This window comes from Panthera leo, chromosome E1 (assembly GCF_018350215.1).
Source record: "Panthera leo isolate Ple1 chromosome E1, P.leo_Ple1_pat1.1, whole genome shotgun sequence".
Classification (NCBI taxonomy): Eukaryota; Metazoa; Chordata; class Mammalia; order Carnivora; family Felidae; genus Panthera; species Panthera leo.
This window is the reverse complement of record NC_056692.1, coordinates 3020954-3037949: the sequence shown is the minus strand read 5'-3', so window position 1 is coordinate 3037949 and position 16996 is coordinate 3020954. Positions and strand designations below refer to the sequence as shown.

Below are 16996 nucleotides of genomic sequence, written 5' to 3'. Positions count from 1 at the left end.
AGAATTGTAGTAGAACATACACAACATAAAATTTACCATCTTAACCATTTCTTTAAGTTTTCTTTTTTTAACGTTTATCTTTGAGAGAGAAAGAGCGCGACCTGGGGAGGCACAGAGAGAGAGGGAGACGGACAGGCTCCGCACTGTCAGCACAGAGCCCGACGCAGGGCTCAACCTCACCAATCACGAGATGGTGACCTGAGCTGAAGTGAAAAGTCTGACGCTTAATCGACTCAGCCACCCAGGTGCCCCAACACTTTCACTTTTAAGTTTTGTTTTAATGTTTATTTCGTTTTGAGAGAGAGAGATACAGAGTGTGAGCAGTGGCGGGGCAGAAAAAGAGAGGAAGACACAGAATCCAAAGCAGGCTCCGAGCTGTCAGCACAGAGCCCAACGTGGGGCTCGAACCCATGAACCATGGCATGGTGACTTGAGCCGAAGTCAGACGCTCAACCTACTGAGTCACCCAGCACCCCATCACTTTTTCATTTTCAAATTATCTGAATGCATTACTTATTCAAGAAATTAGTTTTTCTAGCATTTTTTTTCTGACGATTTCCAAACATACAGCAAAGTTCAAGGAAGTTCACAGGGAGATCCCATATATGCAATACCCAGATTCCACCATTACCATTCACTATTCTTATATTATCATGTATCTATCTGCTCATTTATCCATCCAATTAAAAAATTAACATAGATGGGAATGCAAGCTGGTACAGCCGCTCTGGAAAACAGTGTGGAGGTTCCTCAAAAAACTAAAAACAGAACTACCCTACGACCCGGCAATTGCACCACTAGGCATTTATCCATGGGATACAGGTGTGCTGTTTCGAAGGGACACATGCACCCCCATGTTTATAGCAGCACTATCGACAACAGCCAAAGTCTGGAAAGAGCCCAAATGTCCATCGATGGATGAATGGATAAAGAAGTTGTGGTATATATATACAATGGAGTATTACTCGGGAATCAAAAAGAAGGAGATCTTGCCATTTGCAACTACGTGCATGGAACTGGAGGGTATTATGCTAAGTGAAATTAGAGAAAGACAAAAGTCACATGACTTCACTCATGAGAACTTTAAGAGACAAAACAGATGAACTTAAGGGAAGGGAAACAAAAATACTATAAAAACAGGGAGGGGGACAAAACAGAAGAGACTCTTAAATATGGAGAACAAACAGAAGGTTACTGGAGGGGGGAGGGGGAGATGGGCTAAATGGGGGAGGGGCACTAAGGAATCTACTCCTGAAATCATTGTTTCACTATATGCTAACTAATTTGGGTGTAAATTTAAAAAAATAAAATTAAAATAAAATAATTAATATAGAATATAGATTCCTAGGCCCCTCCCAACACCTGCCCATTCAGCAGTCAGCCAGCCTCAGCCAGGATTCTTTCCTTGTCTGGAAGCTCCCTACCCTCAGAGAGATCTCTCCAAGGGAGGTCTTATGAGGCCACAGTGGTCTCCAGACCCATCCCCAACCCAGCTGGCCTCTTTCCCAGAACGTGCTTCAGTCCCCCAGCGATACCTCCCCTGCTGAACTGGACACAACTCTCCAATGTGACCTGACCAGAGGAGAGGCCACTGCGCCCTCCTGCCCTGAGCTGACAGGTGTGGTTCCAGGCACATTACTTGCACCCATTCCTGTAATCACCATAATCCTACAGAGTAGGTAACCTTATACCCATTTTTCAGATGAAGCCACTGAGGCACAAAAGGATTAGGTCATTTACCCAAAGGTGCACGGCACCTTCTCTTTATATAAACACAGCCAAGTGTGAACGCTTAGACGGTGGTCTTCATTTCCCAGAGCTCCCTACTATCAAATCCTATAGTGTAGATGCTCACACTCTGTCTCTCTCTCTTAAAAATAAATAATAAACATTTAAAAAATAAACTAAAATAGAATTCTTATTTTGGAATACAAAACCATGACAGGGGTGCCTGGGTGTCTCAGTGGGTTGAACCTCCGACTCTTGATTTTGGCTCTGGTCATGATCTCACTATCATGGGGAATTGGCTTTGCATTGGGTTCCGCACTGGGCAGGGAGGCTGCTTGGGATTCTCTCTCTCTCTCTTTCTCTCTCTCTCTCTCAAAAAAATAAGCATTCAAAAAGAAGAAAAAAAAGGCCAGCCTGGCTCATCCCCTCCCCTGGAGACACACGGGGCATTGATGGTAAGTATTTGAGTCTCCTTTTCCGGAACCCCCAGAAGCCCTAGGCAGAGTCATGAGTCAACCTACCTAACGGACCCCCGGAAATGCTCATGAAGGAGAGACATTTGGGGAGACCTCTGGGACTGGAGTTGCAAAATGAAATATAGAATGCCCAATGAAATTTGAGTTTTAGAGAAACAACAGATAACTTTTCTCCGCTTGCTAGATCTGGGACTGCCTGGAACACCTCACCTTCAGCTCCTTGGGGAAGAACACACAAGACTGTCATGACAGTCATCCCTGTGTTCCTGGGCGAGGTGGCCGGGAGCACTCCCTTGACCATCCTCCCCAACCAGCTTCAAGGTGCCCATAGAGCCAGGCCATGATTAGACAGGTCAAGGAGGGGCCACCCTGGGGCGCCCTATAGAATCAAACTCATGCTTGACTGAGCCTTAGATTCAGGAAGCTCTTTTTTTTTTTTTTTTTTTTTTTTTCAGGAGAAAACCACCTTCTTTTTTTTTTTTAATGTTTATTTGTTTTTGAGAGAGAGAGAGAGAGAGAGATGGAGAGACAGAGTGTGAGTGGGGGAGGGGGCAGAGAGCTGCGAGCTGAGAGCTGTCAGCACAGAGCCCGAGACAGGGCTCGGGGCTCAAACTCACGAACTTTGAGCTCATGACCTGAACCAAAGTCGGATACTCAACCGACTGAGCCACCCAGGAGCCCCAGAAGAAAACCACCTTCTTGAGGACTTGGCCTCCAGTCCTGAGCAAACTATGAGGGAATCCCTCAAAAGGTTTCCAGCACCCCCACCCCCTCGCTTTATTCCTGCCTTGTTTTTGATTATTTTTTCCTGATCACAGAAGAAACACACCTTCCAGGGGAACATTCAAGTACCACAGAAATGTAGAAGTTAGAGAGTCCCTCCAGAGATAACTACGATCAAGTTTGATGTGTCTTATTCCAGATCTTTCTCTATAAGAAATTACCCAATTTCCATAAATAGAATCACGTTTTACGGACGGTCCTGAAACTTACCTCCATTTCCCATGATGTCAGGGATTTCTTTCCAGGCAGGTTTGCGTTTCTAATTCATTGGTTTTCACGCTGCCTCGTTCTTCATCTCCATGGTGTTTGGTCTTTGGGAGCTCTGAGCCCCTTTGAGTGTTTGATGAATGGCAAAGGCACGTGGGCACGTCACTCAAATATTTGTATATTACTTAGGGTGTTGTAGCCTTGCTGAGTCTGATCTGACCCCTTCATTCTGTGCATGGCAGGGGAACAGGGGTCTGGGGGAGGACAACTGAAATGGGCCCAGGACGGTGAAGGACCATGAAGATAAATTTCTTTTAAAGTTTTTTTTAATGTTTTTTTATTTTTGAGGCGGCGGGAGAGGGGCAGAGAGGGAGACACAGAATCCGACGCAGGCTCCAGGCTCTGAGCTGACAGCACAGAGCCCGATGCGGGGCTCGAACCCACGAACCGCGAGATCATGACCTGAGCTGAAGTCTGACACCTAACCGACGGAGCCACCCAGGTGCCCTGAAGACCCATTTCTTATTGTTGGGATGGGGAGACCCACCTCTGAGAGCCTCAGTCAAAGGGGTCCTGGATCCCGGCTTCCATTGCCAGACCTCCTGACTGTCTTGGGAACCCATCCCCAGGCTCCTCTGCAGACCCAGGGGCTCCTCTCCTAGCATCCCCATCAAGATCACCTGACTCCAGAAGCTGCCAATCCCCTGGCCAACGCCAAGAGCCTCCTGGCCTCAAACGGGTTGGGTGACATTCACTTCCCTTCACTGTCCTCCCGACCTGCTCAGTCATTAGGAAATGCCTCAGCGGCGGCTGTCACAGTGACAGCAGCAGGAAGACGTGCTGTCTGCCCAACACCTGTGGGTGGCTCAGATCTGCTCCGCGGAGGACGCGGTGGAGAGGCGGACGCTGCTCTCCCTGGTCCCAGCCAAAGTGAGTCTGGGGGACTGGCTAGGGGCGGGGAAGGAGGGAGATCCAATCAGAGCTTGGCGAGGTTCTGGACCAAAACTGGAGTGGCACAGGGGTGTGGGAGTGTGTGTGTGTGTGTGTGTGTGTGTGTGTGTGTGTGAGTGCATAGTGTCTAGGGGTGGGGAAGTGGTCACAGCCAAAGCCACAGGGTCTCGCTTTGGGACACCAGGAGGGAAGCCCAGCTGCCTAGACGTGTCTCTGCCTAACAGGCTCCTCGTCCCAAGGTGGGGGAGGCGGGAATCCCCTGGGCTGACAGTACCCCCCATCAGTCCTCACCACGGGCTGCTGCTGTGGGTGCTGGGGTTTCATGAGGTCAGCTCCCCTTGGGCCGGAGTGACAGCCGTGTTTAGAGTCACTCTGAGGAAGGTCTCTACCAAGGTGATGCGAGTTTCATCTCCTTTCTAAACCACTTCACGAGGTAGGCTAGACACAAGAAGGCTGTACGCGTTTAACACATACAACTGGATTCTGGAGCTCTCAGAAGGGATTTCCATCCATGGGTGTTTGTTAAATCAGGGTTTCTGCGGGGGTATGAGGGCTGGGACCTCCTTTTCCACCATCCTGCTCTCCGTTGACCAAGGTCTGGACTGTCCTCCGTGGAGGCATATCCAAACCCTCGCTAGAGGCGGCCTGGGTCCACCCTGTACTGGCAGTGTGGCTTTGAACAAGTTCCTGCAGCCCTGAGCCTCAGTCCCTTCATCTGTAAAGTGGAAATAATACCTACCTCCCTCGGTTGTTGTCAGGATTACACGAGGAAGAGATATAATATACCAAGCACGTAATTAGTGTTCAATAAATGGTCGCTGTTATAATTATTTATTATTGGGTCGACACTGGTCCTACCTCACCTAGGAAGACTTTCCAACCCTACTCTCCCCACAGTTTCCTAAAGCACCAGCGGGGATGCCTTTGGACATATAACGTCTTACGCTGTTATCGAGCTAGTCTGTGCCCAAATCAGAGCACATTCCTTGAATTTCTTTGACTGCCCTCACCCCGGCCCCAGCACCCCAGTACAGGGTCAGGCCCATGAGAAGAACTCAAGGAATAATGAAATGGAATTAAGAGAAAGGGAGGGACGCAAGCAGGGAGAGGGCAGGGAAAGACCGAGAAAGGGAGGGGAGAAGGAGGTGGGGGAGGAGGGTGGCGCTGTCCAGGCACGGGTGGTGTGGCTCTCTGAAGCACGGGAAGAAGAAAAGGTTGCCCAGGGAGGCCACCAGTGGGGACCAGGATGTCCTTCTGCACCCCTGGATCCCTTTTACTTTTCCTCAAACTCCAGTGAAAATTAGAGTTTTCCTCCTCCCTCTCCTGCTCACCTCAGGGAGGATAGTGCTTCCCAACTCAGCTAAAGAGCTACTCACCCAACTCGTCTACTGATTCTAATAACCTTCTCTATATCATCTATGGAATCTCCTCTCTCCGTGTCTGTCTCTCCGTCATCTCCTTCTCTGTCATCTTCCTGGGTGGCCTCAGTCAAGTCACTTCCCCTTCTCTGGACCTGGTCTCCTCCCTTATAAAACTAGATTTAACTAAATGACCTCAACAGTCCTTCCTTCCCCTAACATTCTCTTAACCATCTGCTTGAATTCTCTTGCATACCTTGATACCTACTTCTCAGTGACCCAAACAACTTCAGCTATTAATCACCATTCCTCCTTTTTTTTTTTTTTTTTTAATCTCTTTTTCAAGAACATTTATACATGTGCCCTGGGCTCTAAAGTTTCATGAAGGACCTTCTTGATCCTGCTTATCTTCAATGCCAAAGCTTAGTTCGTGGCACACAGCAGGAGCTCAAGAACTATTTGTTGAATAATTGGATGGCTGGATGGCTGGATGGCTGGATGGCTGGATGGCTGGATAGGTGGATGGGAGGATGGGTGTGTGGGTAGGTGGAAGGAAGGAAGGAAGGAAGGAAGGAAGGAAGGAAGGAAGGAAGGAAGGATAGATAGTTGGGTGGATGGGTGGATGGGTAGATGGATAGATGGACGGATGGATGGATTGATGGATGGACTGATGGATGGACAGAAGGAAGGAAGGATAGGTGGAAGGGTGGATGGGTGTGTGGGTAGATGGATGGATGGATGGATTGACGAATTGATTGACAGAAGGAAGGAAGGATAGGTGGATGGGTGGATGGGTGGGTGGGTGGATGGATGGATGGATGGATGGATGGATGGAAGGAAGGATAGGTGGATGGATTGATGGGTGGGTGGATGGATGGATGGGTACACAGGTGGATGGATGGATGGAATTGCCACCATACACCTGTGGAGGTTGTGAAATGCAGGGAGATTTGTGAGTAGTTGGTTGGCTTAAGAGGATCATGGTCATCCTTGAGAATAATGCACAGTTTAGACATTTGTGAGTGTGTTAAGAAACAAAAATGACAGAGAAACATTGGAATCATCACCTTAATTGTTATCTATTGCCCATCACTTCCCTAATCTCCCCTTGAACCTGTTGCCCAGTCCATCCCATCATCTCTTCATCATCTTGTACAGTTATTCTAATCTGAGGGGAGCTGGCCTCTGTTAGGGGTGTGTGCTAGTTTTTTAGTCATCTACATAATAAGGAACAACTGGGGCGCCTGGGTGGCTCAGTGGGGTAAGCATCTGACTTCAGCTCAGGTCACGATCCCACACTCTGTGAGTTCGAGCCCCGTGTCATGCTCTGGGCTTGACAGCTCAGAGGCTGGAGCCCGCTTCAAATTCTGTGTCTCCCTCTCTCTCTGCCCCTCTCCCACTCACGCTCTGTCTCTCTCAAAAATAAATAAGCATTAAAAATTTTTTCAAAAAATAATAAGGAACAACTCGTGAGGCGTGGCGGAGGGGGAGGCAGATGCTAGGCGCCTGTCCTAGCAATGACATCTCCCACTTGTTGAGCACGTAGTGTGTACCAGACTCTTCGGTCACATTGGCTCACTTAACGCTCTGAACAACTCTGAGAGGAAAGCAGTGCTGTGAACCCCAAGCTCCAGGTTAAACAATTTGCCTGAGGCTATACAGACGGTAATGGGCGTATCAAGGATTTGAACTCAGGTGCAGAGTCTGAGCACTTGAAATCCTCACCCAGCCTGGGGGCCATATTGATCACCCAGAGACCAAAGCTTGAAAACCTCTGAAAAGATTTCGGTGCTGCCTCCAGGGTCCCAGGTCCCCTGTCCCCACCTTTACGTGGTTTTTTGCTCCTTCTTCCTTCCGGGACATTTTCAACTTGGCAAAATGTATTGGGAACCAAGCCAAGAGAGGGGAGCGATTCCAAAAGATTTATGATTTGAGAAACTATAGTCTTTTCTAATAACTGACCTTGTTCCCATTATGTCATCTCTTGGTTGTGGGGGTGCCACAGAGTTCCATTTGTCAGCGTGTCCAGGTGTCTTTGTCTATGTCACTGGTGGAAGAAAATATCAATGACAGGTCATCACAGTTCCTTCCAAAGAGGCTGATCTAGATGAGTTGAGGCTACCCAGCTAGGATACCGGGAACTTGTAAGTGAGGAACCTTGGGCCTCACCACGTACCCAAGTAGGTGTTTCCGTACTTCAAAGTCAACATTTGGGAAGCTGTGTCCTTAATCCAACAATTCTGCCATTGCTGAAAACATCTTTGGGGGCTCTCGTTTGCTCTCAGATAATGTTTAAAACCTACCTTGTTCCTTTACGGTGACTCCGTATCTTCAGTTTATTTTTTTTTATTTTTTTAAATTATTTTTTAAGTTTATTTATTTTGAGAGAGCGAGCGAGCAGGGGAGAGGCAGAAAGAGGCAGAGAGAAAGAGAATCCCGAACAGGCTTTGCACCACCAGCACAGAGCCCGACGGGGGGTGCTCAACCTCACGAACCTTGAGATCGTGACCTGAACTGAAACCAAGAGTCAGATGCTTAGCCGACTGAGCCACCCGGGCGCCCCTCTGTATCTTCAATTCAAAACAGCATCACAGCACTTGATCATTCATGTACTTTCTCACCAGGCCTGTCTCCCAGTGACTTGTGGCCATTTCCAAAATACCAGACATATCCTCGAAGCATGAAAATCTGCCTTTACCAGGGTTAATCAGAAGGTTCTCTAGCTGCCTTAGGCAGCCCAGGAAGAATTTGAAGAATGAGTGGGCTGTGGCAGGTGGACGTAGGAGCCCACAGCTCCCTGCCGTGACGACACAGAGGGCCAGCGGGCACTTGGATGTGTAAGTTCTGAGCTTTATTTTCAAAACAGTCATTGCTTTATAGCCACGCTCGGCACAGAGAGGAATGCAGTCCGATGGCTGGATACAATCCAGTGGCCCTGCCGAGTCCCCGAGCAGGGAGAGAGAGAGGAACAGCAGAGGATCTTCTGGAAAATGGCCACTCTGGGTACAGACCCATACTGGAGACTGGGCTGAGTCTGGAGGGGGGAGCATCTGTTTAGCTGCCCGCTTCCCCCAGGAAGCGGGTTCCCCCCTTGCCTTCGCTTCTGCCATCAAAGCAGGAAGAGGAGAGGTGATGACCTCACCACGCATGCATGTCACGGTTGGGGTGAGGGATCAGGGAGGCCACGCCTTCTTCACAATCCACGCCCCTGGTTGCAGAGTCTCTGGGGGCTGGGGTTCCTCCTCATCTGTCTCCCCATCCTTCCAGAAATGCTCCCTCCTCTCCTCCTAAGGGGCTTGGCTCCAGTTCTCAGACTCTGGGGCAGGGGCCAGGAGGTGTGGGAGGGACTTGGGAAGGAGGGAAAGTCACGGGGGTGCTCACAGCCCTTCTCCCCCTTGCCCCCCACAGCTAAGGCCCTGCCTCGGCAGAGTGGCCATGTCAGAAGGGGAGAGCAAGGACAGCTCGGGCAGCGAGTGTCCCGTGTGCTACGAGAAGTTCCGCGACCTGGACGGCGCCAGCCGCACCCTGAGCTGCGGCCACGTGTTCTGCCACGACTGCCTGGTCAAGTACCTGCTCTCCACCCGCGTGGACGGCCAGGTGCAGAGGACCATCGTCTGCCCCATCTGCCGCTACGTCACCTTCCTCAGTAAGAAGAGCTCCCGCTGGGCTTCCATGCTGGACAGGAGCTCCCAGACCTTGGCCGTGCCCGTGGGCCCCCTGGCCGCCTCCCCGACGGCCTGGAGGCCGCCCCCCAGCCAGGGCGCCCAGCTCCCCTCGGACCCGCCGCCCGGCCTGGCCCGGGAGCCCCAGGTCTTCGTCATCAGCCGCCACGGGATGCCCCTGGGCGAGCAGGACAGCGTGCTGCCCCAACGCAGCCTGGCCGAGCTGTCGGAGGCCTCGCCGGTCCCCAGCTCCCGCCGGGCCTTCTGCTGCCGCTCGCGGGCCCTGCTACTCATCACCCTCATCGCCGTGGTGGCCGTGGTGGCCGCCATCCTGCCCTGGGTGCTGCTGGTGAGGAAGCAGGCCTGACAGCCGCCCTGGGCCGACCGGGGGCCTGGACGGGCGTCCTCACTTCTCACCTCTGGCTCCTCCCGCCCGGCGGGGGCCCAGGGAGGCTGGGGCTGAGCTCTGGGCCCAAACAGGAACACCAGGTTCCGGGCCAGGGTGCAGAAGGCAGTGGAGGCCCCTCAGGAACCACAGCTGCGCCCCCCACCCCCCGGGTGGGGGTTGGTGGTAGCCTCAGCAGATCCTCCCCGCCTCCTCCAGGCTGGTACGGAGCAAAATGGAGAGCTGGTGGCTTCCCCCTTCCTGTGGGGTCACCAGCCCTGAGGCGTCCTCCTTCTCTGCCAGGTGACCCACCCGAAGCCAGGCGGGGCTCACTGGTGGCTGGCTGGGGGCCCAATGGCAGGACCCCTCCGGGTCAGAATTCCCACCCGGGGTTCTCTAGTCCGCTGTCGGGAACAAACAGAAGCAGTGACTCAGGGCCCGAAAGCGCCCTTCCCAGAATCTCAGCAAACGTCCTCACGGCTGCCCTCCCGCCCCCAAGTCCTCCTGAACCCCAAGTCCCCGGCCTGGAAGGCCTTCCCTTGTGGGGAGGAGCTGATCTCAGGGGCTGTGGCCCCGGGGACCTCTGGGGGAAGTAACAGAAAAGGGGCACTGAGGCCGAGGCTGGCAAAATGGCCCACAAACAGAGCCAGAGGCCTCCGCAAGCCTCGCGGGCCCGTGAATGGTCCAAAGTTTGAGTCTTGGGGTTGTCAAGGGTGGACTGGAGGGCGGGGAGTGCAGGGGAAGCTCGACCGAGACTTGAGTCAGCAGAGAAGTATGCAACTATGGGGGCAAATTAACCCCTGGGGCTCCCGCCTCCCAGCCAGCCCAGGTCCTCATGACCCAACCACTCATTAGAGGTCACACCAGCCGGGCCAGTTTCCCAGGCCCATTCCCAGCTGGGCTGGGCCGGGCAAGGACGGGTGGGGAAGCAAACAGCTGAATTCATCAGGGACTCTACTGTCTCAATGAGACAGTCCCCACCCTGGACTGTGGCCCGGCTCCGTGAGGAGGGCCACTCCGAAAGCCTCGGACGGGGTCTTGCCCATACGTCAACGGGCCATCATCTTAACTGTAGGATGAACAACGACAAAAACTCTCAGCTGCTCTCTGGGATAGGAGGTTGTTCACACCCCGGCTGTGCCAAGAGCTAACGCTCCCCCCCCCCCCCCCCCCCCGCCCCCAGCCTATGCCTCTTGGCAAAGTTCGCTATCTGCGGGGAAAGAAATAACGCCCTGCCTCTTATCTAGTTCCCAAATCCCTGTGGTGGCTGGTGTCCATTAGGGGACCGCCAGGGAAGGGCTCCACTGTATAGGGGATATTTGGGAAGCAGGGAGGGCTGATTGAAAACACTTACGGATTTCTTTTTGCTCTTTTCCAGACCCAAAAAGAGCATAGGTGCTATTTGTGGGGCCGGGGGGTGGGGGTAGGGAACAAGTGGATCCATGGGGAACATATTTATTACAAGACTAAAAAATGTTAAAAATGTTAGTTAAAAACTAACGAGTCTGTTTTATTTAAGCTCGGTCAGACTGCTTTAAACAGTGTCATTGAATTTCTGGGGACTTGACTCTAGCGTTTTCAGATTCTGTTGTGTTTGCCAAAGGCTAATTTCAAAAAACCTGTGGTGTTTTCATGTCATTCATTCAGTGGTGACTCATAACTGGCACTTTTTTATTTTCAAAGAACGCCGAAAGTTATTTTTTAAATAAAGGTATATATTTTCCCAAAGATTCCAAAGACATTGCCAACACACACGGGGAGCTCTGAGCTTGGACTTTCTGGGAAAATTCACTTCAGACGAAAGAGTTTGAAAATACAAAGGCAAATGGGTCTTAAAAAACAGCCACACTTGTGATAGAAATGCAAATTAAAATTCTGCTGGTATATATACCATTTTTCACCTATTAGCCCGTCAAACCCTGATTAAAAAAAAATTATGTTTATTTACTTTTTGAGAGAGAGACAAACAGACAGGGTGCGAGTGGGGGAGGGACAGAGAGAGTGGGAGACACAGAATAGCTCAGAGCCTGAAGTGGGGCTTGAACCCACAGACTACGAGATCATGACCTGAGCCAAAGTTGGACGCTCAACCGACTGAGCCACCCAGGTGCCCCTCAAACCCTGATTTAAAACCCACTCTGCTGCCCAAGCTGAGGGAAAGCAGGTGAGGTGGTTGGGGATGTATATTGGTAACAAACCCTAGGAAGGGAAATTTGACATCACCTATCAAAATTTCCACTTTGACCCAGCAAGTCCTATTCTAGAAACATATCCTGTAGATAGACTTGCAGAGATGGGCAGTGACTCCGCAGTGTTCTATAATTGCAACTTTGTCATCACAAAGGATTGGAAAAACCCTACGTGACAATCAATAGGGAGATTTCCCCCTTCCCCCTTGATACTTTTTGAACCAAGCAAACATACTACTTATTCAAGAATTAGATTGAAAAATGTTAGTAGAGGGGTGCCTGGCTGGCTCAGTTGATTGAGCATCTGACTTTGGCTCGGGTCATGATCTCATGGTTCGTGAGTTCGAGCCCTGCATCGGGCTCTGTGCTGATGGCTCGGAGCCCGGAGCCTGCTTTGGATTCTGTGTCTCCCTCTCTCTCTGTCCTTCCCCCACTCATGCTCTCTCTCTCTCTCTCTCTCTCTCTCTCTCTCTCCCTCAAAAATAAGTAATAAAACACTTAAAAATTTTTTTAATCTTTTTTAAAAAATGATACTAGATGCCAAAGATATCTTCAGGGTACATACCTGTTGCCCCGTGAGGAGCTGGCCCCCAAAATGTTTGAGAGCTGCGGGACTCCCTGTCCTGTGGCTCAAGGGTGTCAGCTACGGCTCAGTGGGGCTGGTTTGTCTGCTTAGAGGTGTGACATCTTATGCTGAACAAGCACACCAGGAAGGAAGGTAAGAAGCTTAATATTTGACTCAGTGTTTCTTAGCTCCTATGGACTTCTTTGGGCCGGATCATTTACTATGCTTGTTTTGATTTTTCTCTACCCTTCCTTTCCTTTGTCAAGTGAAAAGCTTTGGCTTTGAGTAAACCACCCTGAGGTCAGGGCACTACAGAGAGATACCATTAGATAAATAAAGAGATGGACAGACAGACCGATGGATGCCTGGGATTAAACATGAGCTGTTCCTCCTCCCTACCTTCCCTTGTCCAGGGGCGTGCCCCTTACACACACACACACACACGCACATGTACGCACACACAACTTGGCCACCTAAATCTAAATGCCCTAATCTAATAGCACGTATTCATCAATCAATGCCAATACATGGAAATTATATTACATTTGGCTATCTTCCAAATGAAACAGCTAAGCAGTCTATACAACCTAGCCACCTGTGTAATCCTAGTCACGTGCCTTGACAAAAAAAAAATGTGTCACATCATCTGGCTCATGCTAACTCTCTCCCATCTCAACCTTTTGATTCATGCTATCTGATTTCATCTACTCGACCTATACCGGAGGCCCACAGGAGCCCTTCTCTGCGGTCCCACAAAGTTTTGTTTTTTTTTTTTTTATGAGACAGATGGCATTGTATCGGGGTAGGGGATTTGTGGGAGGCATCGGCACTGGGCGCTGGGCCAGGGTGGCACAGGCCATGCTCAAGGCAACTTCTCGGGTGTGGTGCCCACCAGTGAAGCCGCTGGTGTGGACCAAGATGCAGCCAGGGATCCCGCTGATCTGGGCTAGGGCCTCATCCCGAAGTCCCCGCCATGGCTCTGGCAGGGGCAGCCGGCTCTGGAATGCGTGGGGCTCCTTGGGCACACACCGTACCCCCCGCTGTCCAGCCTGGTCTGTGTAGATAACAAAGGCGACGGTCACCGGAGGGGACAGCCCAGATTCCAGGTCCACCTGGAATCGCCGGGCCAGGGCCTCTGCCACCAAGGCCCAGGCTGGCAGCCAGCTGTGCTGGTAGGAGTCCACTCTCTGCAGAAACTCCTCTCGAACTAGATCCTAGTGCAAACCTTTCTTGGTCTTCTTTACCAACACCGATGTCTTTTAATTTCATCAGCATTTCCTATTGGAAACCACGGTTCTTCCAGGAAAACATTTGGCATTCCTGAATAATACTTTCCAAATGTCTTTTGCTTTTAATGTTTATTCATTTTTGAGAGAGAGAGAGAGAGAGAGAGAACACGAGCAGGGGAGGGGCATAGAGAGAGAGAGAGAGAGAGAGAGAGAGAGAGAGGGAGGGAGACACAGAATCCGAAGCAGGCTTCAGGCTCTGAGCTGTCAGCACAGAGCCCGACGTGGGGCTTGAGCTCACGGACTGCGAGATCGTGACCTGAGCCAAAGCTGGACATATAAGAATAGTCTTTAGGGGCACCTGGGTGGCTCAGTCAGTTAAGCTTCCAACTCTTGATCTCAGCTCAGGTCATGATCTCATGGTTCATGGGATCGAGCTCATCATGGGTTCATGAGCTGACAGTGCAGAGCCTGGTTGGGATTCTCTCTCTCCCTCTCTCTCTCAAAATAAATAAACTTTAAAAAAGAATGCTTTTTAAAGCACATATCTTGTTTTAAATGACACACAAACTGGAAGCATTAATAAAACGTAAGACTCATGCAAAAAAAAAAAAAACCCAAAACCCTTTTAATTTTAACATATACCTGCAGAGTCTAGCCCTACCAAGCAAGCTTAAGGATTCGTCTATTTGTAGTGAAAACCCAGGCCACGGATGCCAGGAGCCTGGGCACATAGCACCTCTGCACTCCTGAGACACCCTCCCATGACCTCTACCTTCGGCAAAGCCTGCAATGACTCAGACAGCCCTGTGGCTCACCTCTCTTCCTCTCTGACTTCCTTATCAGCCCAGACGTCCTCTTTTGGCCCCAAATAACCTTGCCCCATCCCCACACTCTCCCTCATCCTCCTTTTACCTGGTGCAAATGAACGCGACAACTAATTCTCAACACAAACTATTGGCAGTTCCAACAAATGGTGTTGGGCGCAAGGCTCGGGGCTTTGCTTGGGTGGTTCCCTCTGCCTGGAAGATACTTCCCCACCCTTGTCTCCTGGGAGAACTCCTACCTAGCTTTCCAGAAATAATCCAAGGGTTACCTGTGAAGACTTCCCTGAGCCCAACCTCAGTTAGAATCGACTGCACCCCATTACCTTTCCAGGCACACTTTATTATGCCTGTTTGTTGACATGGCCATTTCACCATTTCTTCCTTCTAGACGGTATGCTCCTTGAGGGGAGGCTAGATCTTACTGATCTTTTTTTCTTTTTGAGAGAGAGAGAGCTCACAATTGAGCAGGGGGCAGTTGGGGAGAGAGAGAGAGAAAGAGAGAAAGAATTGAGGCTCACCCGATGTGGGACTTGAACTCACAAACTGTGAGATCATGACTTGAGCCTAAATCAGATGCTTAACGACTGAGCCACCCAGGTGCCCAGTCTTACTGATCGTATCTCAGTGCCTAGCATAGGAGTTGGTAAAGAGTAAGAGTTAGGGAAATATTTGAAGAATGTATAAGTGAAGGCAGGCAATCAAGAAGGAAGGAAGGAAGGAAGGAAGGAAGGAAGGAAGGAAGGAAGGAAGGAAGGAAGGGATAAATGGGATGGTTACGTGTCTAAGGACTAAAAAAGTTTTAGTCCAAGGGACTTAGGTGTGGAGTCTGGATACCTGGTTTGACTTAGGACTTCACAAAGACTGGTTTCAAAAGGACCCAAAAGAGTCAGTTTAAAAGGAACTTTTTCAGGGTGTCTGGGTGGCTCAGTCAGTTGAGCGTCCAACTTCAGCTCAGGGCACGGTCTCGCGGTGTGTGAGTTCGAGCCCCGCATCAGGCTCTGTGCTGACAGCTCAGAACCTGGAACCCGCTTTGGATTCTGTGTCTCTCTTGCTCTATGCCCCTCCCCCGCTCATTCTCCCTCTCTCTCTCTCTCTCTCTCTCTCTCTCTCTCTCTCTCAAAAATAAATATTAAACACTATATGCTAACTAATTTGGATGTGAATTTTAAAAAATAAAATTAAAAAATAAAAATAAATAAAAACAAAATCTTAAAAAAAATTTTAAAAACTTTTTTAAAGGAACTTTTTCAAATCAAGTAAGAGGTACGTAAGGAAGGCGGGGGGCGGGCAGCCAGGCGAGGTGCCCGGACTCTCGCGCAGGGAGGATCCAAGACATTTATGCGGATAAACAGACTCTCAACCAGGCTACCAGTAATTTGCATCTGTGCACACAATTTGTACCCTGGCATTCTTCACGCCGTATAAAGTGGTTATGCTGTCCAAATGGTGGCCTGAAGGTTTAATCTCCATGAGTCAGTGTTGTGCACGGGGGCGGAGGGAGGGTGGAGGTAAGGAGGCCTTGGAGGGAAGGGTGTCAGCAGTGAGTGATGGGGAGGAAGAGGAAACAGAAGAGGCCTTTGTGGGAAGAGAGGAAGAGGTTAGGCGAGACCTTAAGAAGAGGGGGTTAAGGAAACTCCTAAGAACAAGGAGAGAGAGTTAAGGTGAGTCCGTGAAGATCAGAAAGGAAGGCAAAGTAGGAAGGCTTCGGCTGTAACTTTCAGCCACCAAGTCAAATTCAGCCCAGCCCCGGAGCCCCATGGGCTTTTCTCTGAAGGTGTCTTCGCTACAGCCACCAGGACCTGGCTCCTGGAGACAGTGCATCATGCTGCCTCACACCTCCAAGCCTCCCCTCTAGCTATTCCCACTGCTTCGTGGAGCTAATTTTAACATTCTCCAAAACTCAGCCAGGGGTGATCTCACCCCAGAAGTCTTCCCTGACCCCAGAGCTCTGTCCTATTCCCGGAGCACAGAAAGGGTGGCTGGCTCAACCAGCACTTTTCCTGGGGTCCCGTGATTGCGGGTTTCGCTGTTTCTCTCTCCTCTAAGACAGTGAGCTTCCTGCAGGCAGAAGGTTTGACTAATTTCATTCTGTAGCTCCAGTGTCCCTTTTAGGGATGGCTTGCAAAAGATGCTCCATAAACATTTGTTGAAAAGAATTGTGGGGGCTCCTGGATGGCTTAGTTGGTAGGGCATGTGCCCCTTGATCTGTGGTCATGAGTTCAAGCTCCAGGTTGGATGCAGAGTTTACTTAAAAAAAAAAAAAAAAAAAAAAAAGAATTGTAGTAGAGATACTCTATCCGAATCTTTCAGTTAGAAAAATCTGGGGCTGTTTACCTTACAGCATATTTAAAGCACAACTTTTCTTAAATCACGAAAACACAGGTTCTTTACTGATTCTACCCTGGCCCCTCAAAGACACGGTTTCTTGCTCTTTGACTCGACCAAATGGAGTCCTAGAAATTGGGACCATATAGGGAAGGGACTGGGGAGCACCTACACGGGTCCCTCCATAACCTATGGGTTCTACAAAACGCGTACAAGCTCCTCCCACTTCTCTGTGGCTCAATGGCCCCATCTGTACAATGGGAACAATAATACTGTACCAGCCTCACAAGGCTATTTGGTGGATGAAAGGAGTT

The 16996-nt window shown here is 50.2% G+C and overlaps 1 protein-coding gene and 1 long non-coding RNA gene across 2 annotated transcripts in view; one reads left to right on the top strand and one right to left on the bottom strand.

Annotated features, from left to right (window-relative positions):
* LOC122206827 overlaps positions 1–16996 on the bottom strand; it is a 34501-nt gene that overhangs the window by 9544 nt on the left and 7961 nt on the right. The window contains exon 2 of the long non-coding RNA XR_006196585.1: positions 7466–7550. This is a non-coding gene — a long non-coding RNA (uncharacterized LOC122206827). The remainder of the gene's footprint in view (positions 1–7465; positions 7551–16996) is intronic.
* Positions 8939–9532, top strand: RNF222 (ring finger protein 222). Its single transcript, XM_042916395.1, has one exon. It carries the CDS (start codon positions 8939–8941, stop codon positions 9530–9532), a length of 594 nt encoding a protein of 197 aa, XP_042772329.1.